We start from the raw sequence: 27,449 nt of genomic DNA, 5'->3' as shown, positions 1-27,449 counted from the left end.
AATTCTATACCTGAGTGATGAAGAACGGATAAAGATGTCGTTCCTGAACCTTGTATTGCTAGATGATTCTGTGGGATTTTACCTTCCCCCAATATTTCTTCAACTTTGAAGATGACATCACGTCCTGTTCTCTCTCTTTCTATCTATCTATCTAGCGCATGCGCGCCAAGAAGTTCAACTCTGCGGGACTGTCAAAAAGAAATCTTCACTTCTGTTTTTTTTAAGTTCGTGTACACTGTTCATCGCTCATATTAATGTCATTTTGACGCTCTGTATATATTTTGATTTAGTAAAAGAATTTATTCTTTATAAAATGGTGTTTAATAATGATCTAAAAACCCCAAAATTTCGATTTATTTTTCCTCGACCTACTCCTTCCAGAAGTTTCTTTGGTAAATCGTCCTATATACTAAGTTAAGGATTATTTGATGTAACCTTATCTAATGCATGGCCGGAAAAATCGCTTGTTGGAAGCTGCAGTTCACTTAGTCGTTTCTCGGAAAGCCACACGAAGAAATGGATCTGCATTGCTTTCATTTTTATTTACGGTAAGGACTTTAAGATCGATTTTTGATGATGAAATATAATTAACCGTATACTCTATATAGCAAACTATGGATAAAAAGTATTTAGATGAACTTTATTATAAATATGAGAGAGAACTCAATGTGTCTAACTCTGAAATTGTCATTCAGTACACAATATCAAATAGCATTTTCACCTCAGCGAGATTTATGAGTACAAATACCTGCATAACATAGCAAAAAGGGAAATGATCGCTTTCCGTTAGAACATGAAATTGTAATATGTTTGCAAATGCACAGTCATTTTAGTAAAGAAGGACATCAAAATTTTACAAATGATTAAACAGCAACATATCATTTAATGTAATGAAATTTTTATACATAGGTAGACAATCGTAAAATATCAATAGGATATAAAAAATGGAATATCTTTTAATCTCTGGAAGAACCAACTTTTCGTGATTGATTTTGTCTTCAAGGTCCTTTTTGGGAAGCTTGTTGCAGTTGCTCTGCTTTTAACCCCAAAAATGATTGCCCTTTAAAGCATGATTGCAAAAATGTGTGCCTTTTAGCCTTTTGCTTACCAATATTTTTTACAATTAAAAGTTCAGGTCTTCATGGGTCAAACTTAATAATAGAATGTCATGCAGTTTTCTTTCTAAATATTACAGAAAGTTATCTTGAAAGGTATTGAGAAGCAAGAAGGTTTCTAGGTAAGTTATTGGGTTATTATATTCAAAATCTTATATTTGTTATTTTGTATCTTTGTATTCCTCCAGTAGCGAGAAGACTCTGTCGATTGCTTTGATATTAGAATTTTGTTTTATATTTTGTCTAGCTGTACGAGGAAATTTTTAAGTTATAATTCATATTTTTATTGTGGTTCTTAGTAATAAATTTTATAAATGCCAAAAGATTGAAGATTTCTTTTGAATTGAAAATTTTGGCAGATTCGGTACACTTTTAACGAAACAACTATTGCACTGCTTGCGAGATTATCCATCTTTTTGAAGGAAAAAATGCTTTTTCATTGTTTTACTCATTTTAAAACATTTGAATAGAATTTCAAGCTCAAAAATCTGTTCGAACTTGTTAATGCTCTTTACTAAACTTCCGTCCTCGAAATAAATCTTTAAATTCCATAAATTAAACAGGGAAGAATAGCATTTGTGATCATATGAGATTTTAAGATTATGATTTCAAGGCGATTATTGTATAATTGCGTACTGGTACTTTTTAAAATTTCAGCGAAAACTCTACGTGATGTGGCAAAGTTTTCGCTTCTCTAGAAACATAGTTCGACAACAGTTTTCAGTAAAACTAATGTCAATCTAAGAATGATATTTCTTGACATGAACGGATTTGATCTTTTCCTGATATTCGATGGAAAGCTTCGTAGTCCTTATTAATTTTAAAGCCTTGGGATTAGAGATGAGCAAAACTGCTCTTTTATAGGATTAGATCAAAACCGTTAGCTCACTAAACTGAATCGATTCGTTTTTAGAACTCACCTCTCACTAACAATAACCTTGGTGAATAAGATCGAGAACGGGGAGAGAAGGAATACTGGTGTATGAGAACGGAGCGAATAGAAGAAAAATCCACTCAGTCGAACCGCTAATTCCCTCCACTCATTTTTTTCAACTGTAGTTTTGAGATTCCCTGCACATATACTCCTTTATAAATAAAACTCACAATAATATTTTGAAATGAAAGAATGCTCAAAATTTAGGGAAATGATAAAAATTAAACTTACATTATTCAAAATTAAATATTCCTTTTTGGCCTAAAATATCAATAGAATTTTCCTGGTACTCTTCCAACAGGAGCTCTCGGTAAGTAAACTCTAAAAAAATTTGGAAAATTTGGATAAATATTCATCCTACCTTGTCCTAAAGTTAAAAGATTTTCTGAATCTCCAACAACGAAAGTTTAGAAATATGCTTTCTCATTTCGTGCTACGCAATAGAATCTACAAGATACTATAAGGTATTTCTTCTACCTTCTCGGCATGCCTTCGTGGTGTGGTGGTCTGCTCGCTGGGCGCGTATTCCAGAGGTCCTTACTTCGATTCCCGGCGAAGGCGTTGCATATTTTTCAACTTTCCTGCTTCCGAAAAAATACCAAATGTCTCTACAGTGGCGCCCGAACTAAAAGGTGTTGGATGATGATTTTCCACACCCAGGATTTGGCGATTGGGTCCCCTAAAAACCCCAAACGCCCTTTAAAAGGAGAAGTATACAAGGTATTTCTCCTACCTTCTTGACATGCCGTAGTGATTTGCACCCTGGACGCATATTACAGAGGTCCATGGTTCTATTCCCGGGGAAGGCGTTGCATATTTTTCATCTTTCCTACTTCCAAAAATATCTAATGTCTCTACAATACAATTCGGATACAAATTTAATCAAACACGAGTAGTAAAGAAAAAAAATGTTAAATTTAAATACAGTTTTTTTGCTACCATACTCTCCAAGTCTGCAGATCCAGGTAACTACTGGTATATCCATTTAAGTGAGTGAAATATGCTGTTAGAAACAAAACTTTTATTAATTTATAAAAATATGTGTTAAGTCCTCTCAAAATTTTTCAAGAGTGCTAATTATATCCAGACTGTCATACAGTAACGTTTCCCAAATGCCAGGTCGTGTCCTGGCATTGGGTCACAAAAGCAAATTGCTGGGTCTCACATAAACTTAATGACATTAGTAACCTTACATATTGTAGTAACATGAAACTATATTATAGTTTGTCAATAGAAAACGTTGAATTTTAGTAATTTAACAGATCTAAGATTATAGATTACAGCTTTATAGATAGCTCATGATACTGAAACTTATCGCTCATCAATTTGTTTCTTAATTTAATTCGTATTTTAATGTTATCTGTGAATCCATCAACACTCAGTTAGGCTTGACTAGACTACGGCATCAGACCGGTCAACATTTCCAAATCTCATATTAAAAGAACCAGAAGGGAATATAGGGAAAAATGCAGTTGATTCTCCAAAAGGCGTAAAACCTCTACCGTGGCTTTTGAATAGAAAAAAAAAATATGACAAATGATTAAGAAATATATAGAAGTCCCCACTTAAGTTAGTCGTCAATATATCTAACTGGCAAACTGTAAGCATAGATGCAGTTACCGGCGACAGTTTTCTTGATTTTTCGAGATATTTTGCTCCAAAATGCTTAATGACTTATCAATGTAAGTGAGTAAAAAAAAAAAAAAAAAAAAAAAAAAAAACTTTTAAACAGTATTTATAAAAATTGCATGGGATTTTTATATAAATAATTTTAGTACACTAAAAACGACCACGAAAAACCTCATAAATTATCTATTGTTAGCGACTGGAAAGGAAAGAAAATTCTAGAATCTGTTTTTAAAAAAATATGATGTGTACACCACATGACTTCCTTGTACGGAATATTAAATTATACGCATTTTTTCTTGCATTTCATTTAAACTTATTGGATTGAATTAAATCTACTTCGCCGACAGCGCATAAACCACAATAGAATAAATGCATTCTTTAAAATTCACTCTAGTATTTGTTTACCATAGCGACACTCTGGCGCTAGATTCACTTAACAGTATTAATAATTATATAACAGTTAACTTATATAATAATTATATAACGGAAACTAAGTTAACTGTTTATAACCCAAACTAAGTTAATTATTATATAATCCAATAATTATATAACAGTTAACTTGTATATTTCGTTCATATTATAACTCATAATGCACAAAATTTATATCATTTAAAGAATAGAATTATCTAATCCTTGCCACATGTTCTATTCAAATACTATAATAAAGCTAGAATGATGTATAAAAGAAATTAAGCAAACAAAACAAAAGAAGAAACAGTTTTTCACAGACGATTGAGTATTTCTCATTGAATTAATTCAGTTCTCACTTCGCGAGAAGGCAAAAATACATAAAAATTCAAAATATCTATTTTAAAAATTACGAAGTAAATCTTAAAAACACTTATTTCGTCGAAAAAATTCCAGAAAGAATTAAGCATGATTTAATTGGCAATAATAAATGAATGCGTTATCTTTGTTGTTGCGAAGCTAAGTTTCTCTAGATTGGCAACAAATCCACTAGTCTGCTGTTTCAAATGTAAACATCAATGGCCGCCGTGAAAAAAAGGCTTAGCGGCACTTAGACAACTTTAAAATTGTTGATAATTCTAAAAACATTGCATACAGATTTACTAAAGGCATAAAAACCTTAACCCGAAGATAAAAATAACATTATACAATCATTTTTAAAGCAAAAAATGTACAATTTACAAACATATAAGAGTGAAGAAGCTGAGATCACTGAGCCGGGTAACAGAGTGGATATATATATATAAATATATTTATACACGTTTGGTGCGGCCGATTGCAACCAAAATACGAGGTGCACATCTACATGTTATAGCAGTCCTATATACAAAATTTCAACGTCTGAGGCTACTCGTTTTTGAGTTATGCGAGATACGTTCGTACAGACGCCACGAAAAATTCTCTTCAGAATTAATTTTAAAGCAGTTTTATAATTTTTTTTTTTTGAAGGAAAAGAGTATTTTATTCTTTCCTTACGTACAGATATCTCGCAAAAACATCGTTAAATTGCATTTGATAGCGTCAAAATGGATATTTTCGTTGAAATATGCTGCCTGAAACTTTTCGCGATTACAATACTTCCTTTTTACTTCGTACAAGGAAGTAAAAAGGTCAACCTGTCAAACCTATCACTTGGAACTACAGAAAGAATCCTCTTGCCAAATATCGAATGATAAAGGAATTAATTAACAATCACATATGTGTTTTCCGGCTGCTCACAATGGACTTCGGGATGAATTGATGACGGATATACGCATGTTTTTGCAGGAAAATGGATGTATTTCAGTGATTATCTAATCTAACGTCATAACTGTGAAATGCAATTATCATTTGTCTCTTTTTTTTTTTTTTTTTTCCCTGCGTGTTTTTTCCTATTTCATTGAAATACGATATCTTACAGAAAAAACCTCAGCTATCAATTTATACCGGTTTTGCAATTATTTTTTTTAACATTTCATACTTTAGACGAGCAGAATTCTTTATAGTTGAATACTTACTGCTTACGTATTAATCCAGTTTACAATATTTTAATTGAAGCAAATAATTTACCTGCTTTATCGAAAATCTCTTCCGAGTTTCGAAAAATTTGCTATCTATATTTGGAAGTAAGCCATGAAATCATTTATGCTTTACTTAGGTTATTAGTGTATACGGTATTTTCTCCCTCCTTCCAGAATGCTTTCGTGGTGTGACGGTAGCACATTCGGCGCGTATTCGAGAGGTCCAGGTTCGAGTCTCAGCGAGGGCACTTCACATTTTTCATGCCTCCTGTTTCAAACAAACATAATCACTCTACAAATGCTTATTAGTTTCTTCTAAATGTTTGAGTAAAAATAAACCATCGCTGCAGCTGATTGCGTTTGGTACGCCAAGTGGCAGGTCTTTTTATCCTCAGTCCTCTCTTTTGCTTAATTTGACGCATATAAGTTTAATAAAATATCATTATTGTTTTGATTATTTCTTCAGTGTAACCCATCTGTACTCCTACACTTTTAATCCGTAATCAGCATACTGATTATTATTCGAGTCCTTTACTCGGGCCCACCCACGGCCGAGCGATGAAGTCGCTGAATACTGGTAGTTCATTCCGAAGTACGAATACCGGCAACGGCTGGCTGCATGAGATGTTTCGTAGCTCTTCCCATGTGTAACATATGCAAGAGCCAGCTCCTCTTAGAAAGTCCTCCACGAAGGCATACCTTCCCTTAGACAGATAGTTCTCCAGTGTTTTGCCATCATTAAATAAGCCAAACCAAGCCTTTACTCGGCGTATGAAGCATCTTCTTTTGAAAAGATGATTTTCGGAATTTCTCTGATCTGAGATTCTCTGATGTCTGCTGTGAGCCCAGACGCATTTTCTGACGTTATTTAAGAATTTTTTCCTCTGCATATTATCATGTTAAATTATTAGGTAGACAGTGATCATCTATTGTTGTATCCTAAAACTGCAGCTACTAATTAAATACAGTTCATAAGATCATCTTTAACTTTTTTTAGCCCGAATTAGTCTTTTTTTAGCCACATTAGTCTCGAAAAGGAATTTTGATTCGTCCACTCTAAACAGCGAATCTCTTTTCAAAGTGTTTCCTCCAAATGTTATCGCCCTGTATTACTTTTAAAGAAATTAAATAATGGAGAATCTGCATGCATGTATCTATTCTACGCATTGTGCGAAAACGGTGGTACCTAAATCCATCAAATTTTGAAGAACATAATCCTCCACCCGAACATATACACCTGAAAACCCGTATTTTGAGTTTCGAATTTTATATTTCATAGTCTGAAAAACTTTAATGAATTTTTTGTTAACAAACTCAAAGATTTGAAAGCAAGCAGTGGCAACACTGTAAGGAATAAAACACTTTTAGCTCCAGTGCGCCAGACTATATATAAGAAATTCTAAAGATATACTATTTTTAACTATTTTGTGATTTTGCTGTTGAATTGGACTTTACGGGGAAAAATGCGAAGAGCAGGTTATTCAATAAATAAAGTAAACACACAAAACATTAATAATAAAAAGATAAAAAAAAAAGTTTTGCAAGCCATCTTACTAAAAACTGTACATTGATATGATATGAACTGAGAAAAAACTGAAACAAAATTATGCCAATACTTAACACTGCATCCGATATTCTATTCTAAACATCTGCTGCTATGCTGCTTTTAATTGTTTGTAATTTTTCTGTTGAAGTTCATATGGAGTAAGTACGATGATGCCCCAATAATAACGCTAAAGAGACAAAAAGAAGAGGATTAGCAAGAGCGAGTGCAATAGCAGACAGTAAACTGCAAACTCAGTGAGAGAATAAGAAAGCCTTAAAAAATTCCATTTGGGCGATCGTTAAAATGTGAACCCTTTCAGATTTTTTAATATTACTTTTTGTCCTGAAATGTTTTTAGATTTTAGTATTATATCATCATTCGGTGCTAGTTAAATTAAACAATCTTTTAACAAAATTTGGGTTGTAAATTATTTCATTTATTTGAAATGCGAAATCTTAATAAATCAATTTTATTCATTTTTATGTTTTTAAGCTTGAATACTGTTGAATTATTTGTTTAAATAAGACTATATACTTAAAATTCGTTTATATCTCACATACAGACACACGCGTGCACTTATTTAAAGCAGAGGGGACAAAATCTTGAAAAATGCATAGAAACTGAATGTGCCTGAAAAGTAAAGATTATAATTAATATATTTAGAAGCTTAATATCATTAATAGTAATAAAGTATATAAATCTATATCGTAAAAAATTTATATATTTTTCATATTGAATAAAAATTTGAGGACAAAATATAAATAATTTATAGAAACTGAGTTCAAACTATTCTAGTAAAATGCAAAAAACTAAAACTCAGATCATTTGTAGACAAATTTGTTGTGCTAAAGTATAATGTTTCTTGCTTACATAAAGTCCTTGAGGAGATAGACCTCTGAATCATTTTAAGGGGGGGGGGAAGCTTTTTGCTTTGACCCCAGAGCTTGGTTGCAAGTAATGGCATTTTGATTTCACTTTTGCCCATTGTAGTGTCTGAAGCCTATTGTTCTCTTGTTTTAAAAGATGACACCATGAGGTAGTATTTAAAATTTTGTTTGAAGTAACACACTAGTAGATATGTCATATGCATGTTATTTACAGAAACTGAAATATAATTTTCACATAATTGCTGAGCCATCTCACCAAGAAATAGAGGTTTTCCCCCAAAGGCTAGCTTTTACCTCCTTTCATTAACATAGATGGCGCTATTTACTTTTAATTTAAGATTTTGAGTAGTAGGCATTACGTCATTTTCATCCCTACTTTAATTTAGAACATCCCTAACTATGGAATAAAGGAGTTTTAGGCTCTTCTCTCCTTATCATCAACTTCTAATGGGTACTTTCATACTGATACAGCAAAATAATTAGACGAGGGTTCTCGACTACGGGGAAAAACTTTGCAGAGACATTAGGATTTTTTTGAAGCAGGAGATGTGAAAAATGGGCAATGCCCACGCCGGGAATCGAATCACGGATCTCTCGAATACGCCCCGAGCGTGCTGACCTTGTGTGCCAGCAGGTATGCCTGTAGTGTATAAGAGTATCACTACGAAGGCATGCTAAGAAGGCGTGAGAAATACCTTATTACTAAGTTTGAGACCCACAGATATAGATGTTCAACTCTATGTAGGTACTCCAGTCTTCGTCCCTGCTTTCCAGTCTTTTGAAACCTAGTCTCTTGATTGTAGCAGTCTTTGTTGCCAATCATCCCGATTATATGGTGTTAAAAATATCAAATTATTGCGAATAGTTACCGTACTTATTTTATCCTCTACATTCATTACATGTTCCCTTCCTCAGAAATATGTACTTTTCTACTATTTTTTAGTTTCAAGTAGAACGTTTTATTAACACATAGATTTTTAAGACACATAGTCTTTCAGTTACGTGATACAGAGTTATTTCAATTACAAGAGCGTTTTTAAAAATCAAAAATCTTTATCAGTAAAATTATTCCGATAAATAATAATAATTGAAAACGTAAAGATGGCTTGTCAACGCCATAGAAAAGGTCTTTGCTTCTAAATATCAAAAGTTCACGCTCCAGAAGTCTAGCCTCACTCATCCTGTTAATCTTCTTCCTGTAAATTCTAATTGTTAATATCTTTAATGTTAATCTTTCGAAGGATCAGATGAAATTATTAAAATTCCACTTTCCATACATAACTAAACCTTCGCTCAACTCAAATCATTCCTTCTATTAAAAAAGCTTCTAAATTCTTTAAAAGTTCAGAACTACAGAATGATACAATCCGCCACTTAACTATTAATAACAAATCGTTTGTTTTGAATCATAATCAAAAGAAAGGCCTTGCTTGAAATTCATTCTAATCCTGACATCATTATTTCCAAAGCTGATAAGGGTGGACAGATCGTTTTTATGGAAAGCGCACATATACTGATGGAGTCACTAAACTGATAAATAAAGGCCCTTACTGATCGATACCTAAGAATTTCTGAACTTCTGACCTAACGAAAGTTAAAACAGCTGTTATATCTCAACTAAGGTTAAAATAATCACTTGTTCCACCTATTGCTAACTGTATTAGGTTTCATAGTCTTCCAGTAGTCCACAAAATGGAACTTTACGACCTATAGTTTCTAACTTGGACAATATTACATCCTTTGGCCAAATATTTAGTTTCTTTTACTAGGCTTTGTGAATTCCATTTCACACATACTGAAATTAAAATGTTAATTTCTCTTACTAAAGTCTTTTTAAGTAAAACCCAATTTGTTTTCCAAAATAAATATTACCTCCAAACTGAAGGATTAGGCATAGGTAATCCCTCAGTCCTGGGGTTGCTGACATTTAAATGCACTATTTTGAGGTCAAATTATTTGACAAACTATCTTCGTGTCTGGATTCGCTACGTAGACAACACTTTCAGGCTTTTCGATTCCCATGAAGAAGATTTATCCCAGATTTTGTCTGTTATAAATTCGATTGATCCAGCATTCTGCAAATGAATCTAACAATACTCTTCCCTTCCTTGATACTCTTATAATCCGCAATGAATCTGATTTTAGCACTAATGCTTACATTATACCCTTTTTTGTTTGTTGTCTCCACATGCTAAATCATGTCACCCGGCTAAGCAAAAAAATGGCTCCTTTTTCTTATTATGTATTTCGCTCTCTCAAAATATTCTCCTCGGAATCATTTTTTCCTAATGAACTCGATTATTTGAAATCATTTGATACTTACAGAGGATTTCTTTCATGGACATTGATAAAGCCTTTAAAAAAATGCCATCAAAGAAGACATTCCGCTATTGGAAATAACATTCATAGCGTTGTCTTTCTCACATTTCATCCTTTTGTAAGTTACAAAATTTCAGAGATTCTTCAGTAGTTCAGTTTTCAAGTCATTTTCTCAAAATCCATTGTTCTATTCTTAAATATTCCATTTCTGACTTTGACAATTAGGAGAATTTAGAGCATATCTTGTCAATGTGTTTTAAGATACATTTTTTGCAAGAAAATCGAATTTCATGAAGGTAGTGGTTGTTTTTAATGAATTTGAATATGTGTGTGGCTCATACACAGATAATAACATGATTAAAAATCAAGGTCATAGTACCATTTCACGGCTCACAATCACCCATTGAGTGTTCAAATTAGTAGTTGGTCGAACCGCCCCTGGCGGCAATGCATGCTTGAATTTGTCGAGGCAAGGAGTGGTAGAGGTTCCTAATGTCATCCTGCGACGCATTCTGCCAGGCATCATCAGTTATCGCTCCAGATCTGCGAAATTTTGTCGTGCCCGAATCTGGTGGCCTACCATGCCCCAGACATGCTCGATTGGTGAAAGGTCTGGTGACCTTGCTGGCCAAGAAAGAATATCAACAGCACAGAAACAGTCCAGAGATATGCGAACGGTATCTGGCCTGACATTATCTTGTAAGAAAATAGCGTGCCCTGAAGGGTAATGCAATCGGCCTCAGGATGGTATCAACATATCGTTGAGCTGTTAAAGATGTACGAAGGATGACCAAAGATGACCTGTTGTCATAAGAAATAGCATTCCACACCATCACACCAAGAGTTATAGCTGTATGCCTTTCTAAAACAAAAGCTGATTGGGACCGCTGGCCCCGTCCTCTCCAGACACGAACACGGTGGTCATCTACTTCAAGAGTAAAGCGGGATTCATCGCTGAACACTATACGATGCCAGTCTGATGGCAGCCATGATGATCGGCTGCGACATCACTCCAAACGACTCCGCCGATGTTGTAGGGTCAAAGGCAAACGTTTTAAAGGCCCCTGTGAGGGTAACCTCGCCTCAGAGAAGCGCCGTGAAATGGTGGACGGTACCACGGGGGGTATAGACGTGGCTGTAGTACGTTAAATAACCGGCAATGATACCGTTGGGACGGTTCGGGCCTGGCGAACAATCATCCTATCTTGGCTCGCATTTGTGCTACTTGGTCTTCCAGAGCCTTCATTTCGTCGGCAGTTTCCTTGTCGCAAATATTGTTGCCAACGTCTTTGCACAGCAGTGTCTGTATGCTACAGGTGGCGGTCTATTGCTCGGTATGGTCACCCAGCTTCACGCAACCCTACAATGCGACTACGTTCGAAGTCGTTTAGTTGTCTATAAGGTCTTCGATATTGCCGTAATGGCATCTTTATTTGCTTCTTTACGGAATTACAATGGCAGCAACAAAAAAGATAAATTATCTGCCTCTGTAACTGGTTTTATACTTTGCGAATTGTGCATTAGAAATGTGCGCTATGATCACAATTCCTGTTCATTTTCCTTGAAACTTTGATCATTTGCATGTTCGATCAAGATGTGTTTGCATACCAAATTTCGTTACGATCGCAAACGTCCTTCTTAGAGCTTCGATTTTTTGCAAAAGAGTGTATATCGGCTAACTAAAAGAGCGTTAAAGTTTCTCCTCGACCAAGGGCTATTCGCAAGGAACACGAATCATATGTCTGAAAAGAAGAAAGAAACAAATATTCGATAGTTAATCATTGTTGGATATTTAATCACAGTTTTGACTTTAGGTTTGCAAAAATTATCGAAAAGCCTCTTCAGTCAGTGAACTGAATCCTTGAAGCTCTAAGCATTTCACATTCGCACAGATTTATTTTGCTTAGGTAGTGAGCTTCAATTCCAACACAGTTACAGTTTTTATTAATGACTTTAAAAGTCTATTAACTTAATTTTCGTTACTATTTCTGTGGACCTCTACCTCTTGGTTCTACCTCCTATTATCTTAATTTTCGCTAAAATTTCTGTGGACAGGTGGCTCTACCTCTTGTTCGTTTTACTGTTTGGTTTTTTGTATAAATTTAGCTTCTTTGCAGAAATTCTTTTCTACTGCGATGATGAGGGACCTAGCACCTGCTGCCCTCGAAATCTTCGTTAAAATATAAGTCAAACAGAAGGTTGTTGCTTTACCTAATTTTATGTTTAATTTAAAACGCTGTATGATTTCTATTAGGGAACGTTTTCTATTAGGGTTGTTCTCTGAAGTCTTTCTCTATTTGAAAGTGTGTTTACTTAGAGGAGTGAACAGAAATATATTTCTTACTCAGCAATAGATGATATAGCAGCATAAAATTTTATTTCAAAAATAACATAAATAGAGAAATTTATTTGTAATTATAATACGCACTAGTATTCCCTAATCATGCATTTTAACAGAATACTATTCAAATTTTACCATCGCAGAATTGGGTCAAGTTCATTAAGAAAGACTGAGCTTCGAATATTTCTAATAACTCAGCTTGAATTATTTATGATCCACTCTTAATGACACGTAATTGCTTTCCTGAACAAAGCTTAATTTTTTCACTTGCACTTTCTTTTTCTATTATCTTATCTGAAAAACACGCTAATTTTGCCATTGTTTTTCTCTTGTTCGAAAAGCGGGATATATAATGCTTGTAAATGACAGAACCATTTAGCATCAAAGTTTCCATCGTTATATGGCAGCAGTGATTAGCGCTATCTATCGGTGGCCGTATTGCTCTGCTCACACGACAAACTGTGTGTACAACCTCTTGCAAATGCCGCCTAGAGATAAAGAATTTCGTCCTCGACATTCATTACTATAGGAGGAGTCGATTTATACGCGTCGGCCTGTATCAACAAGCCCGATCGTACATCACGAGCAGCATTTACATAATTCCAACGCCCGCCGTCGAGTGCTGTGGCCCGCCATAAAACCGGAAGCGATAATCCGTCATCGGCAGACGATCGTGCTCCTGCATTCGAAGACACCATTTCAGAGCCGAGTTGTAGATCGGCCTGCGGATTTGAAAGTCCGTTTCGCTTTCCTCTTCTTCTCTTTTCCACTTGTCAGCGAGAGAAGAGGCCATTACAGGAGCCCGGGATGGAAATAAAAGAGTTAGAATTTTTCGAATTGTTTGTACAGATGGAATTTAGCTTGTGATTCATAGTTCAAATTTTTTTGCGCTATATTTTGACGAAATGGGGCGCCAGTGCTAGTCTCTAAGTGATAGAGATAAATCACATTTACTTCGCAATACAGTGAATTCATATTTTCGGAAAGCGATCGAATACTAATGTATGAGAAAATCTTAAATTACATGTAAGTCCTAAGGGTTCTGTTTTCAAATTTTACTTTTCGCGCTTGGAATTGTTTAACTGCATATAAAACAAAAACCGTGGCTTTCTTTATCCTCGTTTTCTAACTCTGCGGAATATATTATATAAAACAAAAGCCCCGTTTTACTTCATCTTTGTTCCTTGCTCCCCGTTTAGCTCAGAATTATCGAGAGCATGAAACTTATTTTAAAATTCAACGTTATGAATTCTAAGAAACCTAATTTGATTTTTTTTTTAATTTTGTATTTTAAAGAGGAGAGCGGTTTCTAATTTAGTCATTTCGTTTGTATCTTACTACTTTTGTATATAATCTTAAATGGCAGTTTAACTTTTAAAGCTTTTAAAAATGCTTTTAAATACAGTTTTATTATATTTTTTTTAAACTGGATCTTTTTAAATCTGTCTTTAATAGTCTACTTTTAATATATGTCAGCATTCTGATCCATACAAATCTGGACATGATGCGGAAACTTTTGCAGACTCTGTACAATATTTTAATGTACTAAGCCTTGTTTAGAAACGCTTCCGGTATTGTCAGATTCATTGCTGCATTTCCAGAACGTAGCATCTTTCATCTCCTCATATGCATTAATTTTCAGTAGGTTTCTTTTTTTCTGTAATAAAGATTACAGCTGTGCTAAATACAAGTTATACTAATTAGAAAGTTATGGAAAAGCATTCAGCAGCTATAGTGATCTATAATGCAAGATATGAAACTGCCATCTGTTTCTGTTACCAGAATGTGTGTGATATCCTTGTTCAAACAACGGTTTCAGTTTCTCATTTGTGGATAATAAATTCCCCCTCTGTTAATATGGATTCATCTGAGTTTATGAGTCTACTTGCAAACGGATCCATCACTCAATCGAGATTAACTAAGTAAAGTAGGACTTCAAATCTTTGGCTGAGGTCAGAATGTAGAGCTGTTAATTATTGACCATAAGCAAGCAATTCTTCATCTAGTTTTAGCAATTTTGAAAAATCTGTAAACTGAAAGGATTCTCCTCTCCCCAAGTTTTGTTTGTATAGAAAAATTTGTAATAAACGCATATATTATACTTTTAGTTTTGATTAAATTTTGTTGATCACCTTGTAGCTTTAAATTAAATAGTCAAATAAGCTATGTCATTTTTTTAATTAATTAAACTGAGCAGTAGATTTCTAACTTCCGGGAATTACAACTCTGAATCAAAGAGTGCATTAAATAAATCCAAAAATCGATGAACTTTTGGATAACCAACGAACTTTCGAATTATAATCTTTAGTATTTCCTAAACAAAATTGAAAAAATAACTTCCCATTTAAGGCATTTCTTTAGACTTTATTGACTGCTCTAATGACATAATGAGCCAAGGGTTCACTAAGATTTTTGGCGACTAAATGTTGCTGATGAATGACACAATGTACACGTAATATACTTTCAATATATCTTATTTCAAGTATACACGAAAACTTCGGTGTCGTCCTGCCATTGCTGGAGCACCTTCGATAGCAACGGCAAGGATATTACTCAAGGGTATAGCTTTTATATCGAAAAATCTTTTAATTCATTTAGAATTGTTTCACCTTTCGTATCAGCTTCCAAACGTTTGAAAAAATAACGGTTCTTGAGAAGTGTTTTTCTTCTTTTACAAATCACACATAAGGTCATTGGCTTTGTTTCCTGGCGAAGTTCATCAATCTGTTTCAAGAATCCAGATGTTGTTGAGAACTCACATAAAGAATTTTCTATGCACTGAGTCATTCTTTCCTTATACTGTATTATTACTCAGTAGAATCCTTCGTACAATATCGAAAGCTGGTTTATGCAGCAGGGCGCGTTAAGCCTCATTTACAGCTGATAGATAAGTTCTTCACCAATGGCGTGCAGCTTTTCAACACTGCAGTCAATAAAGAAATGTTATAGGAACCACTGAGTTCATCGCCATCCCGCTCAGATGTTGTTGCACTGACTGTTTTCAAATATTCTTCTTTGTCTGTTTTAAAGAAAGTTAAATCTTTATCTGTTTTCCTGCTGTGGATTTTTGTCAAATATTCCTCAAACTTCAGTGATTCGTTTGACAAAATTTTATTGCATAGGAAGCAGACAGGTAAAGTACTATATCATGGGAACGGAATGAAACCATATTTTAACCATATATTGCATAACTCTATATTGTGTACATTTGTTCTTCTTCGCATACTGTCGTGTGTGAAAGAAAAAAAAAAGACACCGTTTGTTTTATTTTATTCAGAGCGCAAAATTGCTTCCAATTTTTATTGCTATTTATTTGAACTTTCATATAATGAAAATGGATCCCAATTATTTTACTTTATATTAAATCATGTACGGGTCCTCTACATTGCCCACGTACACCTAAATTAATTTTCATTTACCACAGATGCCTTCAGCTATCATAAGAACCACTGGGGGTCCGGAGGAACCACTAGCATGAATTGATGCGTGATTGAAAATATAAAAATAAGTTCATTTCTGAAAATGTTCACACGTGATGTACTAGTTCCCTGCATACTAAATCAGTTAATTTCTATTGCCTTGAAGACTGTGCATTTACTCATGGCTTCGAGATTTTGGAAGCGGTAAAACTAGCCTATACAATTAACAAAAAATTTGTTGGAAAGGAAGCGGCGACATTTGCTTTAGTGCTGGGCGGTAAAACTCATAGAGGTTACCTGATTGCCACTATTAATGGCTTGCACTTGACTCAAGCGTAGACACGTAGTACTGGCAGACAGAGTAGAGCAGAATATATAGAAAATATATGCATATTACTAACTGTAGTGCTTGTTTCTAAAATTACAAGCCAACTGGATCAGTCTTTATGTTCTACATACTTTCCCATCTCTTTTTTTTTCCTTGCTTGAATGTTTCCATTTAAATATACAGATGAAAAACATACATATATGCATTATATCTTTGGAATAATTGATCTAACGTTTGATTTAAAGTCAAGAATTAAAAATAATTTTATCCAAAAATGAATGTGATTAAATCTTTCTTGTGGTGATGACAAAAAATATTATAACAGGGCAACTTTTAAAGTTAATCACCTTATTGACTAAGATCAGAATCTATAACACTTTGTACTAACCTACGATTTTGTAATTAGCAGTTTAGTGTCTGTTAAGTCATTGAAGAGCTTCGAAATATTCCTTTCTGTTGAGCTATGGATTTAACGAAAACACTGATATGTGTTATTTTGTATTATTTATTTGTTTGTATTAAAAAGCTTGCTTCCATGTGGGAGATAAATAGCCCACACGAAAAGCAGTTTCTAATTAAATTACCAACCCTGACTAATTGATTTTGATTAACCAAAGGGCTGTACTTTGCTGTGAGATAATAAATGCATCTATTTACCTTAATTAGTTAACTAACGAAGTTTAATAAAAGCCTGTTTTACAAATAATTACATTTACGTTTTTGTAAAACTAGGTGTTTTCATTTTTGCGTTTTTGCTACCGAAAGAGAAGCTTAGTATCAGTTGCCCCCTCGCCGAGATTCATATTTTCTAAACAGAATCTTTCGATGTTAAATTTTTTAAAAAAATAATTGCAAAAAGTTATTCATGAAACTGTGTTAGTTTTCAAATTTGTCAATCTGCAAACACGAGTCTTGCTTCCACTAAAATATTTACTTCTTTAGCAGATTTATTTGCCTTGCCATAGTTGATCAAACAACCGATATAAATCTCTGTCTAAATTTTAAAACTCATAATTTGATCCAATAAACCTCTTATAATAATTCAATCAAAGTGTTTTAATTTAATCTTATTTTTTTATATTACAGACCCTCGACGGATTCGTGTTCGTTGTGGCGCCTGATGGCAAAATCATGTACATTTCAGAAACTGCCTCCGTCCATCTTGGATTGTCACAAGTAAGTATTGTCACCTTTTCGTTTGAAATACGTACATCTGTCTTCAAAAGCGATATTTTATACACATAATATATATATATATATATATATATATATGTGTGTGTGTGTGTGTGTGTGTAGTATTATGACTTACAGATTTTACGCTGTTTTTTTTAGTTGTACATTTGCCAGCACAGGCCATATTGTATAGGTTTTTCTTACATCTGCTTTAAGATTTCAGTTTTTTTGTAAAAATTTTTTCTTGTTTTAATTTCAATTTTGTTCTTTAGTTCAATCTGAATTTAACTTACAGACATGTCGGGAAAAGGAATGAAGCTATTGAGACTTAGCTAGAATAAGATAAATTAATTTAATAATTTAATTATGAATTACCGCTTTCAATCTCAATTGTTAAGTTCGACGAAATGTGCCTATTTCATTAGCTAAATTGGAGTTTTCAAGCACTTTTCCCTTGATAAGTCTGTCTGATAAGTCTCGAATTGAGCTAATTGACCTTTGTTTGGATTTTTTATGTAATATCTTTGTCTTTAAAATGTATTTAATTTTTAAGCGTACACCCTATGATGTAGTTGTTTAGATTTTTTTTTTAAATTTTAATTTCCTATTTAGTTTTTGTAGTTTATTTTATTTTGTAGTAGTTCCAGTAGATTTTTTTCTCATACACTTTAACTGCTTTACTTTATTATAATTGTTTTAACTTGGTGTTACATGTATACTTTGGAATTGCTGTATCAAATAATTTAAAGCTTAAGCTAATCTTAACTTTCCTCTTCTTAGCAGCCTATATATATATATATGTATTTCAGTTTAACAAACACTCTCTATTCGTAAAAAGCAAATTCTAAGTCAATCAAATTTCAAATGAAATTGAATTACAAACAAATGATTAATTATTGCTGCGAACTAATATACAATATCATTTAACTTCTGAGAGCATATGTAAATCAAGTGCAAGTATCAAAATCTATGAATACAGAATTCCAATAAATTTTTTAATCCTAAAAATTTATAAAAATGCATAAGTGAGTAATTGTTGAGCAGGCAGGAGACAGACTTATGAAGGGGAAATTGCCTCCAAACCTAACTCTTCAATTATTCAATTCGTGTTTCGTCATCCCCGTAGGCAAGGGTAAAAGCAATAATTAATCATTTATTTGTAATTCAATTTCATTTGAAATTTGTTTGACTTTGAATTTGCTTTTTACGAATAGAGAGTGTTTGTAAAATTCAAATTTCGTTCCTTGCAGCACTGGCGCAAGAAAATTATTTAAATTTAATTTGTCTTTATTCTTTTGAAATAATATATATAGAGAGAGACTTAAAGAGTCTAAAGTTAAAAGTAAACTGGAGTCACAGCAAGGCAATTCCTCAACAGTATTAATAGTATTAATAATTGCAAACGTGTATGAGAGGTTTTACACAATAGCTAAAACAAATCAAAATTAAAATAAGAATTCCTAGTAGTATAAACTTTAAAAATAAAAATGAAAATAAAATCGGGAAAAAAACTATACAAGACAATAAAAATATAAAAATATAAATTAATCTCGTTTTACTGAAACTCCAATTCAGAATTCTTCAGGTTATTAAAGCTTCATAAAAGTCGATTAATATGTTTCGAAAGCGGGTTTCGTTCTTCTGGTTCACTTGAGATCAAAAACCGAAAAAAAGAATCAATAAAAATTTCCGTTAAGACATTAAAATTCATATAAAAAGGAAAAATCGTATCTCAGATGTACCAAGATTTTCTCACCTTGGTACATTTGAGATGGCCCATTTTTTTAAATTTATTTAATGACTTTTCATGTATTTTAATTCGTGTCAGTTTGTTATATTATAAGGAATAAATGTTTAAATTATTAAGAACTGTGTTTTTTTGCTTTTAAATCGCTCAGCTTGTTAAGCAATCACAAGTTGGTTAAATTGGAAATATAAGCCCAAAGCGTTCGTTTGAACGTGTAACGTAAAACGAAAACTCACTTTATATGAGTTTCAAAACAGAATACACCACTAATGCAAAATCTTGATTTTGAAATTTCTCATTTCAGGTCGAGCTGACTGGTAATAGCATTTATGAATACATCGACCCTACAGACCACGACGAAATGGCCGCTGTACTTGCCTTGCAGCCGCCGCCCCTCCACCACCAAGTTCCAGCGCCACAGGGTGGTCAGTACGTCTCACTCCTCTCTGTCCATTAGAATATTAAGTAATCTTCTCTCACGCCCTAACATGATCTGCGTTTACCATCACCATTTTAGACCAATGATACTGCAACTTGGACCAATGATACTGCAGCTTGGAGCTTTAAACGAGTACAAGGAATAAAAAAAATCTTTTTGCAGCTTTACATTATATACAAAACATAGTCAGTTCAAATATATTCAAATTGTCAGTTTCTTGAGTTTAATATTATAGTAGTGATTCGCTTACAATTTTACTTTACTTAAGAAAACTGAATTTCCTTCAGTTATGATTTATTATCTTTCTGTTTCTCAGCACATCTTGACTTTTTCTAAAATAAAAATTAGATATTAGGGAAACAACAGGAATAAACTCTCCTTAATCTTCCATTTTTATTGCTAAATTTTTTTAACATTTTTCGATAGTATTTTAAGACATTTCGTTGTTTTTTATTGAGCAATTAACTTAGCATCCTTAGATGGTAAGCCGTTTGAGTTCTTGAGTAAATTGTTTGAGTATGAATAAGTATGCAATGAAGAAATAAACTCGAGCGTTTTTTTCCTCACAAAGCTCTAGTTTAGTTAGAGGTCATTAAGGAAAACTTTGCTTTTCTCTGATGCTGGGATCTACAAGATTATATTTACGAAGTCTGCAAACAAATTTACTGATTTACAAACTATGACAGATTTATGGGCGAAGGCGGCAGTCTCTAAACCTGAAAGATTTAAAGGGAGACATCAAAACTGATTCTTCTCATCTAATATAATCCTATTCTAACGAGACTAATAATAAGAGAACAAGCCCGTACATTCTGGTGAATTGAAGTTTGTTAAACCTGCTTTCCGAAATATTAGATATGAACTGGATTCATTACTTCAATAATTATATTAATGCCATATAAATTGAAGTTAGAATATTTGCTTGACAAAGGTAAAATAAATATCTAAATATTCCTTCTTAAAATGAAGAAAGGAAAATGAAAGAGCAATTTAAATATTAAAATTTTATAATTATAGAAATGTTATGTTCCAAAAGGTTAACCTTAAGAGTCTTTGTACACTTCAAATATCGAAAAAAACTTTTTGTTTTGCAATTGAAAACTCTAAATGGCTAAGTACTTTTCGATATGAAGATTTAATGCATTAACTGTACTCAAAGGGATTTAGAAGTAATGGAGAAAATTAATTCTTATTTTTTTCAGTATGAAATAACATATCGCATCATTCCAAGCGTTCGGTATGAGTACCTATTTATGACACAGCAGATATCTACTCAAATTATGCCCAAACGTGTTCTAGCATATCGCCAGAAATTGCTTCTGCTTCGGAGACAGACATTTAGTTCTTCAAGGTTTTGTGTCATAAGAGGCAGATGCATTGTCTCACTGATGTAACCCTGTAAATAGGAACCACAGGGCATTGCATCTATTTAATTTAGAAGTCAGAGCAGCATTGGCAAATTGTTTTCACTACATGCCCGATCCAACATTCCAGCAGATTGGCATTTAAATCACAAGGAATGTGCAAATGGGAATGGGAGGAGGCAATATCTAGTTGATAGTTTGTTTCGCTTGATTATGGCAAAGCACGCTAGGGACATTTGCCTAAAGTAAGGGATGCCTCTTTGGAAGACTTTCTAATGGAAATAGACTCGAATCCTCATTACACAGAAGAAAACTATGAAAATATATATGCAACGAGCTCCTTCGTCTGAAACCGAATCCATGTTACCTTCAGTTGGAAGACTGCTAAGTTAGGAAGATCTTTTTTCAGCTGAGACATAAATCACTTTGTTATCAGGTTCAGATAGGAATGGCCAGCAATAGTGAAGAGATTGTACACATTGAGTGTTTGCTCAATACCGAAAACATTTTCACTTTTAACAATGCCTTTTATGCTTTACTAAGACATTTGGGTGTTTTTGAGTCTCATATGCCTGTGATGACAACTTACTTTCCACTGAGGTGGAAGGTAACTTAGCCCCTGCCCTTTTAACAAATCCTTTGCTTTCTGAATTTCCATGTAAATGTTGCGGCGTTTTGAATTGTTGTCAAGTGTTAGTTCTTGTATGAACCCTAACGTACATGGAGATAACACATTTGATTTCGTAGGATACGCTATACTGTGAAGCTTTGGCACTTCTCTATCAGCTCACCTTGTCGAGTTCTTTGGACTCTTACTACTTCCTAATATCGTCCAATTTTTCTTCTGAAATTGGTGAGCATCTCGATCTCTTAGCAGAGCATAAACAGCCAGTAAATCTAAACTGTTTCGTGCCGTTTCAAATACAGTTTCTGTGAAGTGCACAAGTATCGTTGCACTGTGATTATAAACTTTCTACAAGCAAACTCCAGTACACATATCCCTCTTATAACAGGATTTCGCTTTTTCATGATAAGAAATTGCAGAAACCCTCGTATAGCACAACAATACGCTTTCATTCTAGCGGATTAATGAAATTGCGTAAACCCTCTTATACTCGTAACACTTTATGCATATGTATACTTCGATAAAACGGTTGTACTATGCCATCGTATGTACTACATAATGACAACTTATTTATTTATATACTGCCATCTGACATTGCGGAAAGTGTAAATTTAAAATGAGGCAACACTGGGAAGAACCATTAAAAGATTTAGCTTTTGGAATGCATCCCTCTATTTTGTATTGGTTATTAGTCTCGCATAACAAGGTTTCATACAACAGGAACCTATCTTGTATGTTACAGGAGGGATGTCTGTACTTAAAATGTTTTCATTTGCTTTGAAATCGACTTCTTGAAAGATAGCTTAGCATTAGCTCGAGTATTAGCTCACATTAGCTCGAGTAACGACGTTCAGTTATATTTCTTTACACACACACAAACAAAGAAAAAATGGCCTTATACTTTCATTGCTATATCTGTTTGGCCGCTTACAGCTTTCAGTACTCTCGCTAGATATCTTTTTTCACCAACATTTTTAAGTCGCTGTTAATTTAAAGTAATTATTTTTCTTGATTCAATGAATTCAGAAATTTTCGCATTGGTTCTATATATCTTTCGACGAATTTATTTTCAAGGAAGGAAATTTTAAATTTATTGTTATTATATCTGTATTTTTTGCACTTCCTTTGAAAGAATGAAAACAAAACAAAACAAACAAAAAATGAATGTATTTTTATATGCAAATTTTAATTAAAATTTTCATTAAAATTTGCATGGTATTACTTTGCTATTCTATGACCAAAGATTTGTTTGCTTCTCTTTTTTAGTGGAGTTCGAATTAGAGAGGTCGTTCTTCGTTAGAATGAAGTGCGTTCTTGCCAAGAGAAATGCAGGTCTGACTTCCGGTGGCTATAAAGTAAGTATTTATTCGTTTTGATTTGGAATGTAAAGCTTTTGTTTAGAAATTATTTTAGTAAATGTTAACAATATATCTTCATGCACAAACATGTGTTTTAATTGCAGTCTCTGAAAGTGACTAGAATTTCTGAGAAAATAAATAAGCATCGATGTTGAACATCGTTTCTCTAAATCTCTCTTAATCGTTCCCTCTGCAGATAAAAAAAAAGTTAAAGTTAAAATCATCTGGCTATCTAGAATCGTCTTAGTAAACGTTCACTGCGTATTATTAATGGCATATTTCATATTCTCAAAATTCTATTTTTATTCTACCTTCTACTTTGGATTTCATTTATCAAAAATTTTATTTGGGAGAAAGCTTGCGTTTCATTAACGTTTCACTGTAAGATAACATTATAATTATTCTTCTAAATAGGGTGATTTTCCTCATGCGAAACGTGAATACGAGCCAGCTTTCCTTAGACAATCCTCCCCGAAGGATCACTTCCTCTAAATGTAAAACCGTAGTGTGTTTTACCATAAGCAAATAATCCAATCCAGTACGGTTTTACCGAATGGGATTCCAATTCAAGGATGAAACAATGAATGATTTGAAGAATTTTAATTCTGTAACGTGTAACATTTAGTGTAGACCTTTGAAATGAACAGCACAGATAAAGAGGAAAACCTGCATCGTTATTGTATCTCTAATCTATATGTAATCTTCTATCCATACTGTTTTTATAAAAGGAGATTTTCAAATAAATATAACTCAAGGAGAAACAAGAAATAATGCTGTTAAGTTCTCCTGAACGAGGAAGAGATACCGCCAATTCGGTCCTAAACATGCAGCATAACTAGATCAAAAATTTGCAAATTATGGCATTGCCAAGAGGCGGGCTTACGACACCAGAAAAATTCTAGAAAAATATGCTTTAAAAATGCGTTTCCTACCAACTTCAAAATTTGGTGAAAGATTATCAAATGCAGCCGAAGAATTTCGCAAAAAGTGTTTATCATATCCTGATAAAGGGTTTTGGCTTTAAAAACTTCTGTGTCGCCTCTTCTTCTTGATCTGTTTCCGAAGTTCTAACATATGTTTTCAAGTCATACAGAGTAATAAGCATCAGTTGAACACTTAATACTAAAATTACTATCTAATAAAAATCACTTAAAATATTCAATATATGGATACAGAATTATGACATACTAAATAAATAATTGAATACTAATAAATAAATCAAAAAATTACAGAACAGTACCAAGTCAATAGATACCATTATACAGCAAAATACAAGTAAATAAAATACAAATACTTATATAAATTACAACAGTGAGTTGTATTGTTTATACCAGTGCTTCACAAACCTTTTAAGTGGGAACCACTTTTATAAATTAGAATGTTCTGAGGACCGCCTTACTCTTGTTCCCTTTGGAAGCTATTTTGTTAGTATATGTTAACCATTTACATTTTTAAAATAAAGAAATTAAAATTCATTAAATTTCATACTGTATTGAGTAATTAGGTTAATAAAAGAAAATTTATATTAGGTTTTAATAATTCAAGGTTATTAGACTACGGATAATATTTTTCTTATAAATTAAAAATTAAACAAATATTAGTACTCATTTGAATGAGATAGATAAATCTACCGATTCATGAAAGCAGTTACATATTTGGGTATACTCTAGGAAGAAGCTCCGGTCATGTGTTTTTGTTGCTAAGAATAGATTGGGAAGTCCGAAAGTTAGGTAATCATTAATGATGTTCTCGCAATTTGTCTACGATAAAACGTCAAGAAACTCAGTGAAATACGTAGCGAATTTCGCTCAGTTCAGACAACTGAGACGTAGACTCGAGAAGGGTTAATTTACACTTTTATTCACTGAACTAAACAATAACAGTCGGCCCCTTCTCGGGCTTACAGGAAAGCCTCTACTCGTTCTTTAACTCAGAATAAGAAACTAATCTAATATTAACTAAAACTAAACTTAGCTGAAGCTAGGAACAATTATCTAATGCAGTTGGCCCCTAAATTAAACTAGCTGGCGAATATTAATAGGCACGTATAATACGGCCGATCGTAACAGTTTCAATAATGAATTAGCCAGAAGGCAAACGCTCGCCACTGAGGATTTCTAGCACTCTCACTCTCTCAGAGTTAGTTGAGCTTACAATAAATACTACTTCTAACTCATTTGCATTCAACGCGATTCTAAAACCTCATTCTGGTAGGGAGTTGCAAGTGGGAAACAAGAATTGAAAGGAAAGGGTCTCAAAATTAAAATAACTGTTATAAAATTAAATACATATTACATATTAATAAATTTTATAAAATGTCAGTGTTATGAGAAAAACCATAGACGATTGCCATGTTTAATGTTCAAATTTTGAGATTTTCCATTTATAATGAGGTATGGGCAGCTAAATTGATTTTTATTTTTTTTTGTCATTTGGGGAAATCTGGGAGGACTACAAAGGCAGGATTTGAGCACAACTTGCGGCCTGCAGATAAAAGTTTGTGAAACATTGTTTTATGCACTGCCTTCGAAAGGTAACTATACACCTGTCTCGCACTAGTATTGCAGTACATAAATTCGACCTGCCCTGTAGTAGTTGTTGGAAAGGATCCCCATTCATCCGGAAATGTCTGCACTCGTTTCTTCTTGTCGAAAATTCTCATAAGTTTTTCATGTTTAATGTCCTTGGTGAAATCACGAATAATAGTTCAATGTTCTTTTAGCCTGTGGGAGTTTTTTCGATAAGCATTACTTTTTAACTTCAAAAACCGAAATTATTAAGCTATTTGGAAAGATATTGTCTAGAATATTTCCAAAGTCTTAGGTGGAAACCGATTCTGATGAACAGCAAATCAAAGAAACTATTCATCAGAGTAATGCTTTTTAAAAGAAGCCATAGAAAAATCAATTCATAAGTTTATTGAAGATCTTAAAGAAAAACTTACAAATCCAACGACACTGAAAGCTGAATTTTCATTATTTGAGGCAACGAATAAAAGAACAAAACACTTAGATTTGTTATTTAATGCCCTGAAAACTATGAAACCAAACTCAGTAGCTAGTGAACCAGTATTTTTAATTTCAGGTAATATTATGTCCAAAATAAGAACAAGACGTAGCCACCGTTCAGTGGATATTTTATGTTTTTTAAAATCCCATTTCCTTAGGAGATATTGAAGTTAGTGAAAATAATATAAGTACTATTTGAAATTTTTGTTTGAATCGTTGTTTTGTGTAAGTAATATGTATATGTAATTCTTAGTTTTTTTATATTTTGATATTGATTTCGTTTTTCGTTATTTTATATAAATTAAATAAAATATTTTTCCGTATTCTTTTTTTTTTTTTTTTTTTTTTTTTGACAAAAATTCTAAATCCGGTTAAAACCGGTTTTTTAAGAAAGTCGGTTCTTCATTAAACCCTACCTAAATAGTGTTTTCGGTAAATATGCACATTTATAAAATTAATTGCATTAATTATACATTAAAATTATTCTATAGCTATTATTCAATATTATAGGTAAACGTTCATTCAGGGAAAACGATTGGCATGATAAAATGACAAAGAAGTAATTTTTGAGATTAAGCTGAAAGATAAAATTCAATTACAGCATTAAAACCATTTCACATGAAATATACTAAAACATTAAATTAAAGGCATGTGAAGACAAACGTTTAATATCAGTATTACACTGGATTTTTCTACTGTTATTTCTGTTATAAATAACTTGTATTTTCCCGTATTCAGGTAATTCACTGTAGCGGTTACCTGAAAGTCCAGAGGTATAATGTCGAGGCCTCCCCTTACGACAGTTGCTTCCAAAATATGGGACTGGTGGCCGTGGGTCATTCTTTACCCCCTAGTGCCATTACCGAAATTAAGATGTACTCTAACATGTTCATGTTCAGGGCTAACATGGATCTGAGGCTCATTTTCCTTGATGCCAGGTAAGTAATCTTTTATGTATACGTAAAATCTCAAATTACACTTTTATAGTACGGTACTGATTAGATTAAAGCAGAAATTCATGTTAAATCACGAAATATTCTTCAGGAATACAAATTCCGTGTAAATATATAATCAGGGCCGATTGAATGTGAAAATTAGCTCTTGTAGAAATATGTCGAATATTTGCATACATGTATATTTTTATCAGCCTCGTGAATCTGTTAAATATATGGATCAATTACTATTCATTTAGTTGAGTATCCCCTTCATTCAGTTTTCTCAGTAAATTAAGTTTGAATACAGATGAGTGT

General features: G+C 33.1%; 1 protein-coding gene across 2 annotated transcripts in view; it reads left to right on the top strand.

The window, feature by feature from the left end:
* LOC118184362 (single-minded homolog 2-like) overlaps positions 1–27,449 on the top strand; it is a 272,622-nt gene that overhangs the window by 226,266 nt on the left and 18,907 nt on the right. The window contains exons 5-8 of one of the 2 annotated variants that reach the window (XM_035354022.2): positions 17,572–17,661; positions 19,710–19,830; positions 23,100–23,188; positions 26,938–27,137. In XM_035354022.2, the coding sequence (XP_035209913.2) occupies positions 17,572–17,661; positions 19,710–19,830; positions 23,100–23,188; positions 26,938–27,137 (500 nt within the window). Of the gene's footprint in view, positions 1–17,571; positions 17,662–19,709; positions 19,835–23,099; positions 23,189–26,937; positions 27,138–27,449 lie in introns of both variants that reach the window. The other variant, XM_035354023.2, reaches the window with a different exon arrangement.

The sequence above is a fragment of the Stegodyphus dumicola genome, chromosome 9, assembly GCF_044657685.1.
Source record: "Stegodyphus dumicola isolate Sdum_Otavi_A_Nest chromosome 9, ASM4465768v1".
NCBI lineage: Eukaryota > Metazoa > Arthropoda > Arachnida > Araneae > Eresidae > Stegodyphus > Stegodyphus dumicola.
Note: the sequence above shows the minus strand (reverse complement) of the source record. Positions and strands in the feature narration are given on the sequence as shown.